The sequence below is a fragment of the Chrysochloris asiatica genome, unplaced genomic scaffold, assembly GCF_000296735.1.
Source record: "Chrysochloris asiatica unplaced genomic scaffold, ChrAsi1.0 scaffold00097, whole genome shotgun sequence".
Lineage (NCBI taxonomy): Eukaryota > Metazoa > Chordata > Mammalia > Afrosoricida > Chrysochloridae > Chrysochloris > Chrysochloris asiatica.
The window spans coordinates 10,395,468-10,417,209 of NW_006408615.1; the positions used below are offsets into that span (position 1 = coordinate 10,395,468).

A 21,742-nucleotide genomic window follows, 5' to 3' on the forward strand; every position below is an offset into this window, starting at 1 on the left:
CTTAACAACAACAACAACAACAAACAACAACAAAGGAGCTCTGGTAGTGTAGTAGTTACAAATCGGGCTGTGAACCGCAAGTTCAGCAGTTCAAAACTACCAGCTGCTCCGCAGGAGAAAGATGAGGCTTTCTGCTCCCGTAAAGGTTTATAGCCTCAGAGACCCTGTACAGGGTCGCTATGAGTCAGAATGAACTCCACGGCACATAACAACAACAAAATGAGAAAAAGCAGAACATAGGGCAGGAGAACTGGGTGGTGCACTGTGCCCAGGGACACGGGATGGTGGGTAGCATTCCCCATCAGCCATCCTGGCCTCCCAGGGTGGTATTTGGTCAAGGAAACCCAGGCCAGTCAGAGAGGATATGGAACTTCTGGATTTTCTCTCCTTCTCTGACTTGTCATCAGAAAGGAAGACGTGCCTTCGGGGCAGGAAGGGATACAGGAAAGTTTTGGGGCAAGGAGGTGGCCACTGAACACTGTGCAGCACCTGCTCCTTTCAGACAAGACTCCACAGTTACTGAGCACCTGCTACATTCTAGGGACTGCCACTGGGGACACACCAACAAAAACACCCACACTAATGACCCTCATGTTCCCGCAGGGACAAGAGAACTCAATAAACTTATAAACAAAGATGGAAGGAGAGGGGGTTGGTGAGCTGTGATGGTAAGCACAATTGTCAGGGAAGCATTCCACCTAGGTGACAGCTGCCCAACTTTACCATTGTGGCAACCAAGGCCAGCAACGTGAGGTAACTATCCCCAGGGCACACAGTCATTCACAGCTGACCCAGTCTATTTTACACTAATCTCACTGCTCAGCTAACGACGATCTCTTTTTAAATAAGCACAGGTTGCCTCAGCGTTGACCACTGTTCTACCAGGACCCCGCCTTAGAGGGGAGAGCCTGTTACAGTGACAGCTAAAAGGGGCACAAAGCTCACCCCACCTGCTCCTCCAGACAACTAAAGTCCAGAGAAAAGGCAGAAGTCCAAAATCATGCAGAACATCCCCTCCAGCCCCATTTTCCACTTCACACGCCAGACCCAAGGGAGCAGACACAGGCTGGGATGGAGCCCGGAGGCCGGGAGCCGGCAACGATCGAAGCAGGGGGAGGCATGGGAAAGGCAATCCGCAAACGGGGAGCAGAGGCTGCCTTCCCCACGGTTACTCCCACTTCTCCATCCTGCTCCGGGCCCCAGAGCGCTTCCCCACGCGGCGGGAGACTTGGAGCCCACTCTACGGGAGGAAGAAGCGCGGCTCAAGGCGTCCGCAGGTCCTCCTCACCCGGGCTGCTGTCCCCAGGTTTCGTGGCTCCCGGAGGGGACAATCTTTCCAATGGGGACCCCGGGCCGCGTGTCCACGCCCACCCCCTGCAGTGCGCTCGACCCCGGGCCTCCACCCCTGGGCGTCCTGCCGCCACCTACCGGCCCGGGCGGTGCGGAAAGGGACGGCGAGCAGCCCCCGGGCGCAGGACTAGGGACGCCGACAGATGCGCAGACACAAACCGGGAGCACAGCTAGCTCGCAGCCCAGACCGCCGCACGCCGCGTTGCCCCGCCCCAACCAATGAGTGCCGGCCGCGATCGCCGCGCTCTCTGACCTCACTTCCGGCCCCGCCCCGCCGCGCAGTCTCGGGGAGCTTCCCATCCGCTTTGCACCTGGGTTCTCACTGCGCCCCGTTAACGTCGGACCGGGCGCCGTCTGCATGCGGAGCGTGTCCTATCAAAGGGCGCGTCAGCAAACAGGGGTTCTGGCCCTGCCGGCGGGCTGCAGTCCTCGCAGCCTCCCGGACCTGTTTCATCAACCGTGTGCTTTAAGCAGCATTTTGTCAGATCAAATCAGCAGTTTTGAAACTTTTTGAGCTGGAAGGGACCGCGGGGCAGAATCTGGGGGGTTAAAAGTCCCCAGCAGGAGGGGAACAGCCTCGCCCAACAAGGGCCTCATTGGGCTGGAGGAAAACCGGGCCGAGCTCGAACCAGAGTGGTCACAGAACAGACACACATGGAATGGAATAAGCAACTGCACACGTGGATTGCTAAATGTCAACTCTGGGGAGGGCCCTGAGGGGTAGGGCAAAGGAGAACAGAAGGGACCTCTCTTAGCCAGGGAAGGGCCAATGCAGGGCAGTTTTGCTGATCTGGATAGACTGAGAAAGGTTTGACCTGGCTCTGCTTCTTGTCTGGAACTTGTACCTCTCTTCACAGTGTAAGTCATTACGCTCCTTAGAAGCGAAGATGGTGAAACTTTGTCTCATATACTTTGGACATGTCACCAAGAGGGACCTATCCCTGGAGAAGTAATAGTTGTTTAGTGCCAGTTCAGTTGGTTATGACTCAATAGCGACCTTGTGTAGGGTTTCAAGGAATGACTAGTGGGTTTGAACTGCAGACCTTGCAGTTAGCAGTCCAGTGCTTATCGTATAGTGCCACACTGGTGAAAAAGAGCAACACCCTCAATGCGATGGGTTGACATCATTGCTGTAACAGTGGACTCAGACATGGCAACGACTGTGAGGATGGCAGGAACAGGTGCGCAGTGTTTCATTCTGCGTATGTGTGGTTGCTATAAGTCAGAACAGACTCCATGACACCTAACAGCTTCACCTCCATGTGAGGTGAAGCCACAAGTAAAGTACCCTCTTGTAGCTAATGGTCACACAGTCCCCAACTGCAAGGACCACTCTGCCCTTCCAGGCTCAGGAACAAGGACAGCCTGGCTGATGATCTCTGGGAACAAGGGAAGCGCTCAGCTGGTGTTCCTCACACATTAGAACATTACCCCTCACCCCAAGGAGTCCATTCCTCCATTCCTTGCTGGAAACATTTGCTGTCCAGCTGGTTACGGAACCAGCTCAAGGCAGACAAGACTCAAGTGAGATATTTGGGAAAGCTCTGGTAGCGTGTAGTGGTTACGAATCAGGCTGCGAACTTCAAGGTCAGCAATTCGAAACTACCAGCTGTTCCGTGGGAGAAAGACGATTTCTGCTCCCATAAAGATTTACAGCCTCGGAAACCCTGTACGGTCACCATGAGTCGGAACCGACTCCACGGCATATATCCACCACCACCACACAAAGAGGCATGTGAGAGTATCTGTATTTCCCGATTCCATTTCAACAGAATAACAGTTCAGCAAATGAAGGCGGTAGCTGCCATCCAGTCTTCAGTAACTGCGCCCTGTCTCCAGGTCTCCATTTCTGAGCCTTCAAGTCCTGAGGGTCAGTCTCTGATGTGGGACAGGGATACGGCCACCCCTCCCAGGCAGCTAGCAGCAACACATGAAAGGAGAACAACAGATGGCCCTGCCCAGCTATGTGGGAACACATTTCCAGAACCCATAGGTCAAGAAAGGTCAAACAAGAACAGACGCACTCCTAACCATGGGGCAGATTCTAAAACTGGAGCTGAACATCTAGGCTGGAGAGGCCCTGGACAACAGAGACTGTACCCAGCGAGGAGAGGGGGGTGGAGGGGAAGGAAAGAAACACCACTGACTCCTCCTCGGAGCTGGGCCATAGTACCTCTGGAACACTAGTCACCCCCAAGCGGCTGCTTTCCCAGGGACAGGCCGGCTTCCCCAGGTATGGAGCTGAGGAAGCACCTAGGCAAGTCTCTCCACAGCCCGTGGGGATGGCCAGGCTCCATCCTGCATGTGCAGATGTGACTTTGGAGACAGGAAATCGGGGATCAAATTCTGACGTTACCACTTATTAGCTGTGACCCTGGGGGCCCTCCTCTAGGAAAGTGGGGAGAAGTCAGAGTAGCAGATGCACATATAGTATCCATACCAGTCCAGGTGCTATGGGGAGCTCTTTACACATATGAACTCACGCAGCCCTCACCTAACCTAATGGGAGGCAGTCATTGTACCTACACTTCTCCCATCCCCCCTCATTCTCCCCCTACTGCTATGGCTACTGGGAGGGCTGGGTCCTCGGGAGGCGCTTGACCAACAGAACACATAAGTATTATTGCTGCCCTGTTAATGTCCCTCACTGACCACTTCTTGTTTCAAGACAAGGTGGAAACTGCACCTCTCTAACCTGAAGATCTCCAAGGGCAGGGGTTCGAGTCCCTCATGATGCCATAGCCGGCTCAAGACTCCCTAATGTAGAAAAGGATACAGCATGTCCTGCGGGGGTGGCGGGGCCCAGGAAGCCTGGGGCAGAAGGCCCTCCAAAGATGTCTGCAAAGTTTGGGCTGTGCTGGGGTCAACCAGGAGGCCCGTGTGCTGGACCTGAAGGGTGAGAGGGTGAGGACCAGGCCTGCCCGGTGGCACCACCCCACACAAGCCCTCTGACTTCCCTACCCCAGAGGCCAACATGGACGCCTGCTTCCTGAACTCCTGGCACCCCATAGGCTGCGATGATCAGAGCAGCCACAGAGACTCTGCTGCGCCCCCTCCCCACCCACCTGCAGGAAAAAGGCATGCAGCGCCTGGACTGTGGTGCTTGAGAGCGTGGACATGTCTGCCAAAGCCGCGGCTTGGAGGACATGACCCACTTCTTCCTGCGAGAGGATGGTGCTGCTCTGGAACCGCACAAACTGGCCCAGAAAAAAAAAGAGAGTCCCACACCCAGTGGTCTGACATTGCTCCTACCCACAGGCTTGTCCCGGTGGGAGAGAGCCCACACCCAGTGAGCCAGCATCACTCCCATGCCATGGCAGCACTGGGTAAGGAACACAGAACTGAAGCCCACAAGGACCTCAGTCTTCCAGGTGTGAGGTCAATGAGGCAGACCTTCAAGAGCTGGCTCCTGATGGCCCCTTCAGCCTGGAAGCCAACCCCCTCACACTCCAGGCCAAAATAAACTGTGTTTGGTCCCTAACACAGCAGTATGTGCTTTTGGACCTGCTCTATTCATCACCTGGAAACCTTTCCTTCTCTCTGTCTATTTGTGTTCCAAGCCTCACCTAAAACATGACTTCACTGCTGAAATTCTTTGGTTTTATTAAGAAACCTAGACACTTGTTGAATGTCTATGACACTCTTATTTGTACCTCTCTCCTGGCCTGGGCACAGACGATGACCCTTTCTCTGTGTGTTCGCACCAACCACCAATGCATCCTCACTGACTCCTTCATTCTTATTCACGGGGCACTTCTGGATGCCAGGCACTTTGTGTATCCTCTACTCCACTAGTGACATCATCGTGTCTTCGTGTATCCTCGACTCCACCAGTGATGTCATCGTGTTTTGACTATTAGCCTACTTGCTATCTGTCTCCTTCCCTAGACTGAGGGAGGCTTAAGAGCAGAGAGTACATGGTTCCCCGATGTCTCTGTTCTTCACCGAGGACCTAGCACAAGGCAGGCAGGCCTTGGTCAACACTTCATGACTGAGTGAGCAAGAGGATGACTTCAGGGTCTCTTGGGGTCCTACAGATATGGGCATTTAGGCATGTTCTCAGAGCAGGCCTCTTGGCTCATCTGCCTTCTCTGAGAAGGATGATCACCTAAGGTAACAGTGTCCCTGGCCTTCTCAGGACCACTCACCTCATGTTTTTCAGGCTACAAGACCACCATTTCTGCACTTACCAGCGTCATGAGCCTCAAGACCTCGGGTCTAAGGAAGGAATTCTCTCCAGCATCCAAGAGGGTGAACAGCAGAAACCGATTCCACGGCTGGGAGGCCACATGGAGTGCTATGGGAAGAATCAGGGTTCTGGAGGTTAATGCTGCCTCGCCAAAGGCCTTGGAAGAATGCTCAAGAGGACTTTCTTCTCTAGGCTCCCCGAGGAGGAATGCTCAGCTAGAGGCAGGGCGGGGAACAAGCTGACCCAGGGGGATATTTCCTGCCTGCACTGTTGGTTACCTGCTGCCAATGCTTCCTGGCTCTGTCAGACCACCCTATGACTGGGTAAAGCAGGCAGTAGGAATGGCCTGGCCACCTGAGAGCTTTGTGACCTTGGTTGGACCTATCCCATGGCCTTGCTTAACCTCAGTGCCATCTTTTAAATGGGCATGACAGTGTTCCAACAGTGTTATTGCAAGGATGGAAAGGATTCTGAGGTGGGAGAGTGGTAGGGGCTGGCTCCCCTAAGCCCCCGAGGGAACAGCAGGGAATAGGAAGGGCATCTACCAACATCCGGGCTCCGGGTGTGCAGGTAATCAAGCAAGGCCTCCAGGCAGCCGACACAGGACTGGGACAGCAGAGGGTCTTTCTGCAAAACACACACGTTCAGGTCACGTTTTGGTGCCAACTAAAAAAAAATAATTGATTGTTAGAGCAATTCGGGTTTCTGAATTTCAGATTTGGAACTGTGACCCTGTAGGCAATCACATTTTTTTTTGTTTCCCTCCATCTCTCACCCACACAGAGCACAGGGCTTACCCTGAGTGATTTCCCTGCATTCGAGTGGTGGTTTTGTGTCTGCAAAGGAGCCAGGTTTGGGGTGTTTGTGTGGCCACTAGCAGATTCACAGAATATTGACCAGCGAAGAAAGAGCCTGCCAGTTTATCTCTATTGTTAAAGGAGGAGAGCTTTTCATCTAACAAAATCACCAAACACAAAATCACCAAAACACAACCAGCTGCTCCTCGGAAACCCTATAAAGGGTTGCTATGAGTTGGAACCCACTCCAGAGCACTTAACAGTTAACAATTAACACATGGGAGAGCAGTCGTTCCATATGATAAGCACTGGACTGCGAGCCACAAGGTCGGCGGTTCAAGCCCGCCAGCTGCTCCACAGGAGAAAGACGAGGCTGACTACTCCCTCAAAGATTTAAAGCCTTGGAAACCCTCTACAGGATCGCCATGTAGTGTCAACACAAAGTCCCTAGGGCTGTAGCAGGTGGCCTTGAGTCAGAGAAGTGAACTGGAAAGAACACCCAGATCATGAGCTGGCAGACGCTAGAACGCAAAACCCAGCAGCCCAGAACACTGCCGTGCAGCAGTGCCCCCCTAAACCTCCAGACCCAGGGCCAGACCAAGACTGGAGAGCCGGCTGCTCTAAGCGTCTGTGGAACACTCAGAGAGCGCTGGCTGGGTGGGCGGAGTAAGGGGGGAAGCACACAGCAGTGGAAGCGCCTCATCTCCCTTCACTCTCCCCTCAGCCAATTTCCAAACCCTGCACCCCTTCTTTGTCACAGCAGAGCAGCCCCCCAGCCACACATCTTCATGAGGGGCCTCTGGGAGAGTGGCGTCCACCCTCGACTTCTCCCCGTGGATAGGAAGTGGACACACGTGGCTCTGCCTCTGCAGCAGACTCACAGAGAGAGTATATTTCGGACTATTCTTGGTCAAGGGGGTAGGATGCCAGGGCAGGCCCGGTTCCTGGTAGAGACAGGAAGTGGGGCAAGGAGCCCAGGGTTGCTCTAGCTGGGCCCATGACAGAGCTGAAGTAAAGCCACTGTGGCCATTTGTAGTGGTCATTTCCCCCAGTTTTGACCTGACCAATAAAATGGAAGTATCCAAGGAGTTTCAAACTTGGAGGCCATGGGACAAAAGCATTCCTCGTTGACCCTTGACTCCCAATCTGGGGTCTTACCTTCTACCCAACAATTCCTGGAGTCCCAACCAACAAGGTCTCCATTTCATTCCATCCCGGGGAGGGAGTGCTGGGCAGGAGATGGAGGTGTGGGAAATGGGAGGTTCATTTGAACTGCTCTTCCCCCCACCTCTCCTCAGCAATTCCTTTATTTCTGATCACAAGCTCCAGGACCCTGAGCAGTCATGACCTCTCTGAGCTTGTTTCCTACCTCGCAGGGCTGCTGGTGTGAGAGTCACATGAAACCATAGATACTAGATGGCTAAGGAAACTACATAGTGTGAAGTGTCTGATGTGGCCGCCACTGCTATTTTTAATCCTGTTTCCTGTCACCTTCTGGTAGATTGAGGCTTGTCATCCCCTCCCTGTATAGACCTTCTGAGGCCCTGTCTCATGACTATTGTCTTCCCCCAAACAGAACCTGGCTAGAAGGAACTTTAAGAGTCACCGAAACCCACACTCCAGCACTTATCTGTCAATATGTCTTATCATGATGGTTTGCATGTTGCTGTGACGCTGGAAGATATACCACCAGGATTTTAAATACCAGCTGGGTCACCTGGTAAACAGGTTTTAGCTGAGCTTCAAGACTAAGACAGACTAGGAATTAGGAGAGACTTCTGAATGTTTAGCCACTGAAAACCTTATGAGTAGCATGGAACACTGTCAGCACCAGAACACTGACTATTGAAGCATGATGAAGAGCACCAGAATATTGTCAGATATAGTGCCGGAAGATGAGCCCCTCAGGTTGGAAGGCACTCAAAATATGACTGGGGAAGAGCTGCCCCTTCAAAATAGAGTTGACTGTGGTGATGTAAATGGAGTAAAGCTTTTGGGACCTTCATTAGCTGACACGGTAAAACTCAAAATGAGGAGAAACAGCTGCAAGCATTCATTAATAATCAGAATGTAGAATGTATGAAGTACGAATTCAGGAAAATTGGAAGTTGTCAAGAAGGAAATGGAATACATAAACACTGATATCCTATGCATCAGTGAGCTAAAATGGACTGGCATTGGCCATTTTGAATCTGACAATCACATGGTTTACTAAGCTGGGAATGCCAAATTGAAGAGGAATGGCATTGCATTCATCATCAAAAAGAACATTTCAAGATCTGTCTTGAAGTACAATACTGTCTGTGACAGGATAATATCCATACACCTACAAGGAAGACCAGTTAGTAGCACTATTATTCAAATTTACCCACCAACCACTAAAGCTCCTGATGCTGAAATTGAAGAATTCTACCAACTTCTTCAGTCTGAAACTAATCAAACATGCAATCAAGATGTATTGATAATTACTAGTGACTGGTATACAAACGTTGAAAACAAAGAGAAAGGATCAGTAGTTGGAAAATCTGACCTTGGTGATAGAAACGATGCTGGGCTTGGTTTGGGGTGCCATCCTGGCGAGAGTGAAGGTGCAAAAGGTCATGTACTCAATACTTAAGATCGTGACCCACTGGCTAAGTGTCCATCATGCAGACACAACGTGCCCACTTTGGGACCCAGATCTGGCATAGGGGAGTGTTAGGGATTAAATTGTGCCCCCCATAATCCCTCCCACACACAAATGTATGCTATAAATTATAACCCCTATCCTTGTGATTATAATTCCATTGGAAAATGGACTTTGTTTTGATAGTGAGACAGTATTAGTGTAGGGTATGTTTGAAGTCTTTGATGCAATGGGTTAGGTGTTGATCAGCGATTCAATCCCAGTAGCAGCTCTGAGGGAGAAAGATGAGGCTGCCTATTCCCATAGAATTGATGATTTTCTCTTGAGATAAAAGAGCATATTAGGCATGGAGAGGCAAGTAGAAATGGGGGAAGACAGATGCCAGGCCCCATGAAAGAACATCACCAAGGAGCCAAAAGCCTTCCCCAAGAGCTGACAGAGAAAGTCTTGCTCTAGATTTGGTGTCCTGAATCTGGACTTCTAGCCCCTCAAACTGGGAGAGGATACATTTCTGTGAGTAAAGACCCCCACTAGTGGTATTCGTTCTAGCAGCCCTAGAGAACTAAGACAGGAAGGCTGCGTTAAAAGCTTGTTTGGGACAGATGTGACAAAGCCATAGAGTAAAACGTTAACGGTGGACTATATGTTGATGGGAATGAGCGTGTGAACGCTCACTATAAAAATCTTTCATCGTTACTCTCTGTTTAAAATTTTTCAGATAAAGCAGCCCATCCAGACTTGAGGGCCAGACATGTTCCACTATGAGGTTTATCACCAAGAAAGCTAAAGTTTTGATTCCCATCTGACTCCTATCCTGACCTCTCAGAGTGACCCCATAAGGAGACAAAGACACAGAATTCACCAGACATGAATCGGTCACGAGTAAGGCTGCTAACCTCAAGGTCAGCACTTGGAAACTACTGGCCATTCCAGGGGAAAACGATGAGGCTTTGTGCTCCTGTAAAGATTTACAGCCTCGGAAATCCTATTCAGGGTTGCTATGAGTTGGAACTGACTCCACGACACACCACCACCACCACCACCAGTCTCTGCCCCTGAAGAGCTCACAACCTAATGGGGAAAAATGAGGAAATTGAAAACTTAACAACAGAAAGTGAAAAGAGTTATCATGTGATAAAGGCCTGGCTGCCCCAGAACAAGCTCACTCCTGGGGCATTTTCTGTCTCCTTACATTTCCCAACGTCCCCCAACCTCCAACCTGTGTGCAGGCCCAGAGGGGATCAGTCCTTGAACATAACTCCTCCAGTCAGCAGCCATATCACATAAGTGCACCGAGTGGAATCAAGAGCCCTGTACCCTCCTCACACTCATTCATTGGCCTCTCCCAGCCCCGCCTTGTCCCATCAGTGCCCTGTTATCAATCAGACCATGAGGATGGATCTGTGACTAACTTAGCCAAGTGCCTAAAGAGTATGAAAGGAAAGTCCACGTCTAGCTGTGATAGTTAAACTTTGTGCCAACATGACTGGGTCAGTATGTTCAGTGGCTTGGCAGTTAAGATATACTAAACTTCCATAGTGAGATTTAATAGAATGTAGTCAGCTCCGTGACGAGGTCTCTATGAGCAGCAAAAAAAATGGAGTTTCCATGGGGGTGTGGCCTGCTTACAATATATTGGACAATCTGACAAAGCTTCCAGCACTCGTCTGTCAGTTTGCTGTATTGTGGTGACTTGGGTGCTGCTAAGATGCTACAAGCTATGTCACCAGTATTTTAAATAGCAGCAGGGTCACCCATTGTGGACAAGTTTCAGCTGAGACTCCAGATTAAGGCAGACTAGGAAGAAGAAGAAGAGGTAGACTAGTTCTGAATGCTTAGCCACTGACAATCTTATGAATAGCACTGGAACACTGTCAGATATAGTGCCAGAAGATGAAAGAATTATGAATATTGTTATGGTAATGTGCTGTCTAGTTGTCAAAGACAGTGCTGGTAAATGAGCCCCGCAGGTAGGAAGGCATTCAAAATATGACTGGTGAAGAGCTGCCTCCTCAAGTACAGTTGACCATGATAATACCAATGGAGTAAAATTTTCAGAACATTAACTGTCCAACTCTCACATACATATGAAGCTACTGAAAATACCATGGCTTGGGTCAGGCACAAACAGACATCTTTGCTCTTCCACACTTTCAGAGGTCCTGTCCAGCAGATTTGCTTAATGCAATACATCATTTGATTTCTTGATTGTTGTTTCTATGAGTGTTAATAGTTGATCCAAATTAAGATGTATGTGAGAGGTGGGCAATGAATAAGGAAGACTACAGATGAATGCATTTGAGTTATGGTGTTGGAGAAGACTATTAAAAGTATCATCACCTGTCAGAGGAACAAACAAATGTATCTTAGTAGAAGTGCAGTCAGAACACTCCTTAGAAGCCAGGATGGCTGGACTTCGTCTCTCATATTTGGACATATTATCAGGAGGGGCCAGTCCCTGGAGAAGTACATCATGCTAGGTACAGTACAGTGTCAGTGAAAAAGAAGACCTTAATAAGATGGATTAGCACAGTGGCAGCAGCAATGGGCTCAAGTGTGACAATTGTGCATAGGGTCGCTGAGTCAGAACCAATTGGACGGCACCTAACAACAACACTGGGCAAAGCATCTGGCTTTTAATCTGGACTTCAGCCAGTGGCCCACAATACTGCCTGCTGATCCTAGCAATCGTCAGCAGACTAACCTCTTCCCTGCCAACCTTGGATTCATTCACCTCTGTATCCAGAAGCCTGCCAAGCTAGGATTCATCAGTCCGTGCAGCTATGTGAGTCAGGAAAAGTCTTCAGCCTGACATCTCACCCACAGACTTGGAATTGGCCTGCCTCTACAACTGTGTGAGTCATTTCTTTGACATCAATCTCTTTGTGCAGACTCCTGGTATGGCACTGTAGGATAAGCACTGGACTGTGAATCACTAAGTCAGCGGTTCAAACCTACCAGGTGCTCCTTGGAAACCCTATACAGGGTTGCTCTGAATCGGAACCAACTAGACAGCACGTAGCCATAACAATATACATACATCCATATACAGAAGTTTTACTGATTTCACTTCTCTAGAGACCCAGCCTAAGCCACTACTCAGCACAAATGTGTAGGGTTTGAATGTAACAGACACTAAGCTCCGTGAAAAAGAAGCAAGTCCGAGGGAGGAATCAAAGATGGAAACTAGGCCATGCAGCTAGGGAAAGGGAGTCCATATCCGGTAACAAAATGGTGTTGCAGTCCAGACCAAGCCCACCCCTGGCATTCCTTCCAGTCCGCTTCCAGTCAATCGCCCAGGAAGCCTTCTCTGAGAGCGAGCCTCACACTCACCATTGCACACGGACTGGCAGGGACAGCCTAAGTGCCCAGCACTCTGCCTCGCAGCCCTGAGCCTTTTCCAGGGGTCTCTGGCTTGTGGAACACTAGATCCTGAGTGAATATAACCTACTTCTAACCATGTGGCATCAAGTTGATTCCAACTCAGTGACCCCATGTGTGTTAGAGCAGACCATGTTCCAGAGTTTTCATTGGCTGATTTTTTAGAAGTACAGGCAGTCCTGAGTTTTAAACATCTAACTGATAGACAATTCCTACCTGCCCTTTAATGTTACATATAGGCTTGCCCTAACGTTGAAACCAATGAACTAACCCCTCAAATCAAGCCAAGCTCAATGCCACTGAATCAATTCCGACTCTTAGCGACCCTGTATAGGATTTCCGAGGTTGCACATCTTTACAGGAGCAGAAAGCCTCAGCCCTCTCCTGTGAAGAGACTGGTGGGACTTGTGGTTAGTTGTCCAGTGCTTATCCTAAAGAGTAGCCAGGGATCCATGAACTACCCTGTGGTGTTGTTAAGTGCCACTGAATCGGTTCTGACTCATAGTAACCCCGTATAGGGTGTCCAAGGAGCATCCGGTAGCTTTGAAGTGCCAACCTGTGGTTTGCAATCCAGTGCTTATCCTACAGCACTACACCAGAACACAAACCCCTGGTGATAGTGGTGACGGTGTACTGTCAAGTCTGTTCCTCCTCTTGGCGACCCTGTGCAGGGTTTCCAAGGCTGAAAATCTTTACAGGAGCAGAAAGCCTCCTCTGTCTCCCATGGAGCAGGTGGTAGATTCGAACTGCTGACCTTGCGGTTCGCAGCTCAACTCATAATCCACTACGCTACCAGGGCTCCTTGAACTCCTCCTATTGTTGTTAAGTGCTGTTGAGTCAGTTCTGACGCATAGTCACCCTGTGTAGGGTTTCCAAGGAGTGGCTGGTGGGTTTGAACTGCCTCCTTATAGTTGAAATCGACTCCTCAACTAGCACCCTTTTTTTTTTTAATGTTTTATTATGAATTATGTGATAGTTTACACAGGAGAACATTAGTTTTATATTCATCTTATAGTCTATGGTTTCATTGCCATGGTTACAATCCCCTCTATGCATCATCAACCAACCAAAGGGCATACACTACAAGCCTGCCCTCTGGTCATCAGCACACAGCCCCTCTCCCTCTCTGGGTCTCAAGTCCCCAGCTGCTCCATCACTCCACGTCATGCAGCCAATTCTTTATCAAAATCCCCTTCATTTGCTGCACAAGCAACTTTGAAATCACTGAAAAAGCTTAGTCTTGTCTTGCTCTAAAGTAAGGCTAAACGAGAACCCTAAGCACCAGTTCCAAAGGGCTTGCCAGTTCCTAAACTCACATTTAGGAACGGATTTCATCCACAGCCCAGAGACTGTCTGTACGTTGCCTGGCCTCTCTTCCAAGTGCCTCTGGGTAGATTCCAACTCCAATCTTTCAGTCATTAGCTGAGTGCATGAACCATTGGACCACCCCCAGCTCAGGGCTGCCCTAAGACAGCACAGGTTGTATTGTCACCTCCTATCTGCCTGCTTTGTTCAGACCTACGCCTGCCTGGACCCTCCAGACCCTGCTGTGAAGCTGGATGGACAGCAATTCCCCCTCTGTGGTGGGCATCTATTGTTTTGTATGTCTGGCATCCATTCCTTCTTCTGGTAGCACTTTTCCTTTGTGAATCACCCTTCTCTCACTCTCGGTCCATGTGGGTTCTGGAGAGCTGACCATAGGCCCCGGACTGCAGCAATGGGCACTGACCAAGTTCTGGCCAATCAGAGCATCCCACGGCCCTGGCCATAATGGCGGCACATTACCCAAGTCAAGCTCATGAGCCAATTTTGGTGACTGCTGGGAATGAGAAACTTTGTTTTTGCTGGAAGAACATAGCAGAAGATTGCTAGTGGTCCTCTCAACAGCCCCCGGGATACCTGCCAGAGAATATAGCTGCTGACAGAGTGGAGAGCAAAAGCAAGGGCTCCAGAGTCCCAGGGACACTGAAGCTCTGGGATCCCTGCCCTTTGTAGTTCTAAGCCACTTCTGTCATTAAAACTGAAAAGGCACTGATCAGTCCACCCTCCAGGCCTGCTGGGAGGCCAGGCTCCTGAGGAGGAGGTGGAGCAGACAGACTTCCCGAGTTGTCCAGGAGACATAGCCCCCCACTAACAGCGTCTCACCAAGTCAGACTCTCACCTGCACCAGGAGGCTCTGCAGCCCGACGAGCAGGGCCAGCACTTGTGAAGTTCCCAGTGGAGCCAGCACAGTGTCTTCGGGGGCCCGCAGGGGCTGGGTCCCCGAGGGCACCAGGGTCACCAGGGCTGAGGAGAAGCCTTGCTGCAGGGTTGTGCGCAGGAAGCGGGCTATAGTGGCTGAAAGCAGAAGGCTACTTATACTCAGATTCTGTCTCCTTCCCCGCCTCCCATCCTGCACTGCCACCGGAAGGGATGCAGTGGGGTGAGCACAGACTGGGGACGGAGTGAGGCAGTCCCACCTCAGAACCCTGCAGCAAAGCTCCCCCTTGCTGTAGGAGCCCTGGCCCCCACCTGAGAGCAGCGCAGCCTGTTTCTGGGGAAAGCTGAGGGCCTTCAGGACTTGGTCCAGCTCCACAGACAGCGTCTGGTGAACCTGGCAGGGAAGGGGGCAAAGGGCTGAAAAAGGCCGGTACCAACAGCAGGAGGGCACACAAATCCCCCACAACCCTAACTCCAGGAGTGTGAGGAGGGGAGCCGGAACTGGACCTGGGAAACTGTCCTCCTCCCAACTTGCTCTTCCCTCCAGGGCCTCCTCCACCAGGGAGCTTGTTCCGCCCCATCTGGGGTCAGGACACCATCCACCTAACTCAGAAGAGCCTGAGTCAGTCTGGACTCAAAATCCTGGCTCTGCCACTTGCCACCTCGCTTAGGCTGCCTTGCTTGCTTCATCTGTAGAGTGGGGACAATGCCACCTGCTCCCACTCCCTGGAGAGCTGAGGACCAGCATGAGTGTGCATGCTCTAGATGGCACAGCAGTGGGCAGTGGCAGAAGTGTGAGTCCACTCCTCCACCAGAACACAAGCTGTCTAGGGGTGGGAATGGCTTCTCCCCAGCTTGGACCCCTCCCCAGGGCTGACACAAAGCAGTTCCTCCATACCCCTGGATGCCTGGTGAAAGTGGTAGGTTTTAGACAGAAGAAGCAAAGGCTAGGAGACTGGAAAGGCGCGCAGCTGACGGGGAGAGGTGGGATGGTGGGCTGCAGAGGGGCCTGGCTGACAGAGCCTCTACTACCAGGGCCGGGCAGAGGAGACACACAGACAGACCCAGACAGAACGAGGCTGCAGTGAAGGCAGATGCAGATGAGGGGAGAGGATTAGGTCAGGGGATCTGTGAGCAGCCACAGTGGTGGTAAAGATGAGTGATGAGTCTGGGGTTCAGGGAGGTAGGAGTAAGTAACCAGCTAGGTATGAGCAGAGGGCCAGGCCAGAGCAGGACGGGGTATAGGTTCCCACCCCAGCAGGTTACTGCAGGGGTATGAGGGGGCCCAACAGCCTCATACACAAAGCACCGATGTTTTCTGGCCCAGATTAGCCTCAGGAACAACCTGAGGGACCTGCCACAGCTGTTGGTCTGGCACCCCTCGCTGCCACCCTCGAGACCTAAGTTTAGAACTGACTTCACTTCTACACAGACAACTGTGTGGCTGGTACAAGACCGGCTCAGCGCTGGGCACAGGGTGGGCCACGCGGGGAGACCAGGTGACAGTTCTGCCCTGAGGAGCAGGCAGATGTAGGGAAGAGACATCCAGACCGTGAAGCTGCCCTCAAAGGGCCTGGGGCAGGGTATCCTGAGAGCCACAGCCCTGCTTCTGGGGAGCGGCGGGGTTGGGGGCGCTCTGTGGACATACACACCTCCCTCACTGTTTGCAACATCTTCCCAAATATCACGAGGACTCCTAAGCTGACCTGCACAGCTTACACTCTAGCTGCACAGAGCTCCCCCAGCCCCAAGACATGGGCACTGCTTTCTGCAGCCGTGAGCCTCTCCCGTGTGGTCTCCTCTCCCCTGATGCCTTCCCCACCACCTTTGCCTGGCACAATCCTACTTGTCTTTCAGGCTTTGCTTAAATTCAACAAGCTCCCTGAGGGTGGCCGGTGCTGTATTCATTTTATTTCCTCAGTGCCTAGAGTGAGGCCTGGCACACAGTGTGTGAGCCATACCCTGTACTAATGAATATGAACCAACTTGACAACAACCCTGAATTGTCTCCTTCTTTTAGAAGGTAAGGAAAACTGCAGCTCAGAGAGGGTTAGACACCTTCCCAACGTCCTACAGCTAATAGCCACAGAGCTGGGATCAGAACTCAAGGTCTTCATAACTCCTTTGAGTGCCATTCCTCCCAGAGTTACAGACTCACCTGCAAACTGCTGCTGTGCTGCTGGGTGGAGAGGGAGGCGGTGAGCAGCCAGGCAGAGCTGAGGAGTGCTGTGCCCGTTTTGGGAGAGTCAGCCTGGGCCCAGGTGAGCGCCAGCAACTTCTCCAAGAGTTCCATCAGGGCGGAGCTGCTCAGTATCACAGCAGCAGCTGTGGGGACAGGGCAGGACCAGAGTCACACAGGAGCCCAGTTTCGGGCCTTCCGTGGTTCTAGGGAACAGAAGGGTCCACTTGAGGCTTGAAGGGCCCCAGGATCACGGCCATCAGAACCAGAAGGACCCTTAGGAGCATCTGGCCCAGCCATGCCATGCCCCTCCAGTGGTTGTTTTTTTAAAGGAGAAACACAGCAGAGAAGGTCCATTTACAAGGGGAGGTGGGGATCTTGGATTGGAGCATGAGAGCTCCAAGGACCCTGAAATAAAGGCTTTGCCCTTTTCTAATTCATTTCACATCAAATGCCCTACTTGGTCTTGACCTCAGTCCCGGGAGGAAGTTATCTTGAGAAAAGGGAAGGGTTCAGAGAGAAGTAGCATGGACAAGGTCTGGCAGTTAGACAAGGAGGAGAGGATGGGGTTAAAGCCACACCCCGATTCCTGGTTCTGCTCAGCACAGATGCTGCCCGGCCCCCCTCTCTGGCCCAGCACCTCTCTGCCGACTGACGGGTGTGGTGTGGTGAAGGCTCCAATACAGGAAGTTGAAAGAAGGCTGTAGGATGTCCACGTCTGTGGGCCCGCACTTGCCGCACAGCTTGCTCACTGCAAGAGACAGAGGCCCAGGCTCCTCTCGTGGGTGCCTTGACCGAGCACCAGCACTGATGAGGGTCTCCACAGCTGGCCTCAGACATCAGTCTTGGGACCCAGCACAAACACAGGGTCCCTGGCATGACAGCCAATGTGTGGTCCACGCGGATGAACATCCAGTAGGTCGCCCACAGCTGACCACACAAGTTTAGGGGTCAAAGTCATGGTATCACTGTGCTCTGTCCTGGTGGAATCCAGGGGCAGGGTCTGCAGAGGTCATCTAGGTCAGCCTGTGCCTCAGCAGGCCTTGCTGCCCACCCAAGTGATCCAGCCTCTGAACCCTCCTAGAAGCAGCCATTCACTTCCCGGGGGAAAGACACGAACACTCGCCAGTGGGTCTGGTTCTCATCCTTAGCACTTCCCCGAGGAAGCCTGCCTAAACTTCTCAAGGCAAGATTAGACATCCCTTCTGCACTCCCCAAGGAGTCCTGGTGGTGCTGTGGACTAAGCAGTGGACTGCTAACCACAAGGTCAGTGGTTCAAACCCACCAGCTACTCCTCTGTAGGAAAATCTGCTCCCGTAAAAGACTGACCGTCTCAGAAACACTCTGGAGCAGTTCTACTTGGCCCCACAGGGTCACGATGTGTCACAATTGACTTGATGGCAGTGGCTTTTGATTGGTTCTGTGCTCCCGGCCCTCATCAGTCTACAGAACTGTCTGATCAACACATGCCTTTCCTCCGAGAATTGCCTGTCCCCCTTTCAAATCATGAACCTTTCCCCAGCTTACATGACCTCTTTTGGCAGCCACGGTGCCCTCTGACCCCTCAATGGCTACAGTCTACCAGAATAGGCTGGGCTTTCCCACCATTCTTACTCAATGTAAGTATTGAAGGGTTACAATGCTAAGGACTTTGACATGTTGGCCTCAGTCCATCATTCCTTCCTGGGGGGAAGCCCTTCGAAAGGCCAATTCGGTCACACAGCTAGCTTGGCCGCACCCTGGATCTGATAGCCAGGCTGGTGGTGACCAGTCCTGACCAGAGGACCTGAGAGAGACACCTTCCTATGAATGTCCCCTTTCTCTCAGATCCCTTCTTGAGAGGGCTGCCTATTACGTGCTGATGCATTTAAGAGCAATGAAAGGTCCTGCTGAGGTTGGGAGCCGGGGTGGTAGAGAGAACTGTGAGTGGGATCATTAGCTCCTGAGTTCACTGTGGGACAAAGTGGAAAAGTGAACTGATGCCAGGACAAACACATCCACTGGACGCAGCAGACTCTATCCACTGGTTCCAATGAGATCATTAGCCCAACTCCATCAGGTAAGTGCCACGATCTGACCTCTGACCTCTGCAGAGTCTAAGGCTCGTAGAGGTGAGGCAGTTGGTTGCCCAGAGGCATACTAGTGACTAAGCCAAGATTCAAGATCATGCCCTCCTCACTCCAAAGCTTGTGTTGGACGAAAACCACTGTGTCCCTCAATTACTTCCAGAGACCTTCTAGCTTCTTCCAAAGGAACAGACAGGCGGAAGAGAGGAGTACCCACAGCCAGGCTGCATGATTACACCTCACACACCAGCCCCAGGCCTTGGGCACCGTCCCAAGTGGCCACCATACCCTGGTGAAGGAGCTTCATGGCCATGCTGTCCAGTTCTAGCTCCGACTCGCTCTTCAGCTGCACTAAGGAGAGGAGGCTCAGCAGCAGAGATAGGTTCCGGGAGGCTGTGGAGAACATAGGTTGCTGCTCAGGGAGCGGACACCTCACACAGCTCTCATGACCCTGTCCGCAAAGAGGCATCTATCTGACTCTCTCTTTCTCCCAAGGTGGCTTGTTGGGACTTACCCCTCCTCCCTGATATATTTCTTCATCACTGACTTCAGGAACAACTGACTATGAGCTCTGTGTTGGGTGCTTAGAATTCATGTTTTCACCTAATCCCTTAAACAACCATGTGAGCACAGCTGGCTAATTCTAGTTTTCAGTTCAGAACATTGATTAACTTCTCCAAGGTGCCACAGCCAGGAAGTGGCAGGACCAAGATTTGAACTTAAGTCTGAATCCAATGCCCATGGCCCTTCCACTGTGTGCTTACAGTGAACCTCCTCAGTCTTAGGTGGTATTCTCCATAAACCAGTTTGTCCTTCCCTGCAGAGGGCAGGTCCAGACCCCAGTTCTCACTCAATTTGGGACTCGCCTTCTACTTGCTCTTAACTGCTTGGAAATTTCATTTACTAATTCAGCCTTTTTAAAAACAGGAAGAGAAAAACCCAATTCCAACTTTCAGGTTCTTGTCATTTCACATTTCAAGTTTACTTGACCCCTTGGGAGGCTCACCAAGATTTGGAAACTACACTCCTGGTCCTCCCTGGGAGCCTCCACAACACACCACAAGCCCTCCCATCCCCAACCCTGATGGCTGCTACGCCTCCCCCGCCTCCCCTGTGTTTCCCACTTGCTTCTTCACAACTGGGGGCTGCCGTTCTTGTAGCAAACAGCTCTGTCAAACACATAGCCATTACACGTGACCACCACACTCTCTCTCACACATACACTGTCTTCCAGGTCAGAAAGCAGGTGATGTTTGGCTTGGTGTCTCCCTAGCCTGCCTTTCCTTCTGCAGAGAAAAGTTCTGCTTCTGACCTCTAGAGCAGAACAGACCAACATAGAGACCCTCACTCTTGATCACCCAGCTAGACAAGGACCTTCTGGTCAAAACATGTCTCCAGGACCTGCAGACTGACCTTTTGACATTGGGAGTTTGTACTCCACCAGCAGATGCTGTAGGATCAGCAGGAAGTGGCCTCGGATGAACCCACCCACGTGGACATCTTCATTCCTCTTGAGAAAGGTCCTCAGGACAATCAACACCTTCCGGGCTATGTCCACTGGAGCAGAGTAGATGAGGTCCTGAGCAGGAAGGAAGGAAGCCAGAGCTCTGAGGGCACTGGGGTCAGGGACCAGGTGGATAGGGCAGGGTGTGTGTGTGCAGGATGACAGTAAAATGAAGTCTGGGGGAGGAATCTCTCACTGACCAGCACCTGACCTCTCACAACCACCCTGAGGAACAGGCAGAAATTCATTCCACCTTCAACAAGAGGAAACAGGCCCAGTGAGATTATGTCACTTGCCAAAGGTTACATCGGCGAGTAAGGGACATAGAGGGTTTGAACACAGTTCTCCTAACTCCAAGCCCAAGTTCTTTCTACTTTCCAGGCTGCCTCCATCTAATTGTTTTCAAATGGGGGAACTGAGTGTGCCTTAGGGACAAGAGAAGAGATAGAAGAGGGGTGCAGATGTCACAAGGACAAAGAGGATGGGCCAAGACAGATTCAGGGTACTGGAAAGGAAGCAGAAACTGGGTCAGGCCCTTTTTGTCTTGGTCTCAGAGTCCTGGTGTGGCACTGTAGGATAAGATTTCGACCGCAAGGTCAGTTTAAACTGCAAGGTCAGTGGTTAAAACTGACCAGTCGGTTCTCAGAAACCCTATACAGGGTCGCTATGGTTCTGAAGTGACTTAAGAACACTTAACTACGACAACAGAGCTATTTCAATGGATATATGTTAAGGCAAAGCCAGTTAGAAGCCACATACCACAAGTCATCTGACTGAGAGTTCTTGGCATCGACCAGCTCAAACAAGACAATTGTTTTGGACAAACCGACATGCTGGGCCAGTTAGGGCTGGGTATTATGAAGCCAAGACTACACAGAGCCACTCTCTCTCTGGAGAAGACAGCTACTGACACACAGAGAGATATGGACCAGGTCACCCAGCCACACACATAGCCAGAGGAGGGGATGGATGGGACACAGGGAGCAGCCAGGCTTACTTTATCACAAACCTCCACTACTTCCAGAGAAACAACTGCAGCATCATTAACTCTCTCCTGGTTAGGGCCTAGTGGTAACTCCATGTCAACATAGTCGCCTGCTAACTGGGGGTTGGAAGTCCAAGTCCAACCGGAGGTACCTCAGGAGAAAGGCTGGTGATCTAGTTTCAAACAACCCTTAAAGTTCAAAACCCTTAAGGGTACAGTTCTACTCTGACACCATGAGACTGCCGCGAATCCGAGTCGACTTCCTCTGCAGGGAAGGACAAACTGTGGTTCATGGAGAACACCACAAAATGCAGGCAGCTTACTGTAAGCACATAGCAACTGGCTTGGTTTGGGATTTGAGAGGTTTGCTTATATGTTATCTAGCGCTTCAGAATAACTCATAATAGATAGCAGATAAATGTCACTGTCGTTTGTCAGATGAGGAAACGGAGACAAGGTGTTGATT

At 51.3% G+C, this 21,742-nt stretch overlaps 1 protein-coding gene across 1 annotated transcript in view; it reads right to left on the minus strand.

Annotated features, from left to right (window-relative positions):
* Positions 1-3,221: 3,221 nt before the first annotated feature.
* MEI1 (meiosis inhibitor 1) overlaps positions 3,222-21,742 on the minus strand; it is a 104,615-nt gene continuing 86,094 nt past the window's right edge. Inside the window, exons 21-31 of the mRNA XM_006866865.1 lie at positions 20,201-20,366; positions 19,076-19,180; positions 17,362-17,472; positions 16,701-16,867; positions 14,855-14,936; positions 14,505-14,680; positions 6,085-6,166; positions 5,541-5,647; positions 4,416-4,547; positions 4,127-4,239; positions 3,222-3,267 (exon numbers count right to left, since the gene is read on the minus strand). Of these exons, the coding sequence (XP_006866927.1) occupies positions 3,222-3,267; positions 4,127-4,239; positions 4,416-4,547; positions 5,541-5,647; positions 6,085-6,166; positions 14,505-14,680; positions 14,855-14,936; positions 16,701-16,867; positions 17,362-17,472; positions 19,076-19,180; positions 20,201-20,366 (1,287 nt within the window). The remainder of the gene's footprint in view (positions 3,268-4,126; positions 4,240-4,415; positions 4,548-5,540; positions 5,648-6,084; positions 6,167-14,504; positions 14,681-14,854; positions 14,937-16,700; positions 16,868-17,361; positions 17,473-19,075; positions 19,181-20,200; positions 20,367-21,742) is intronic.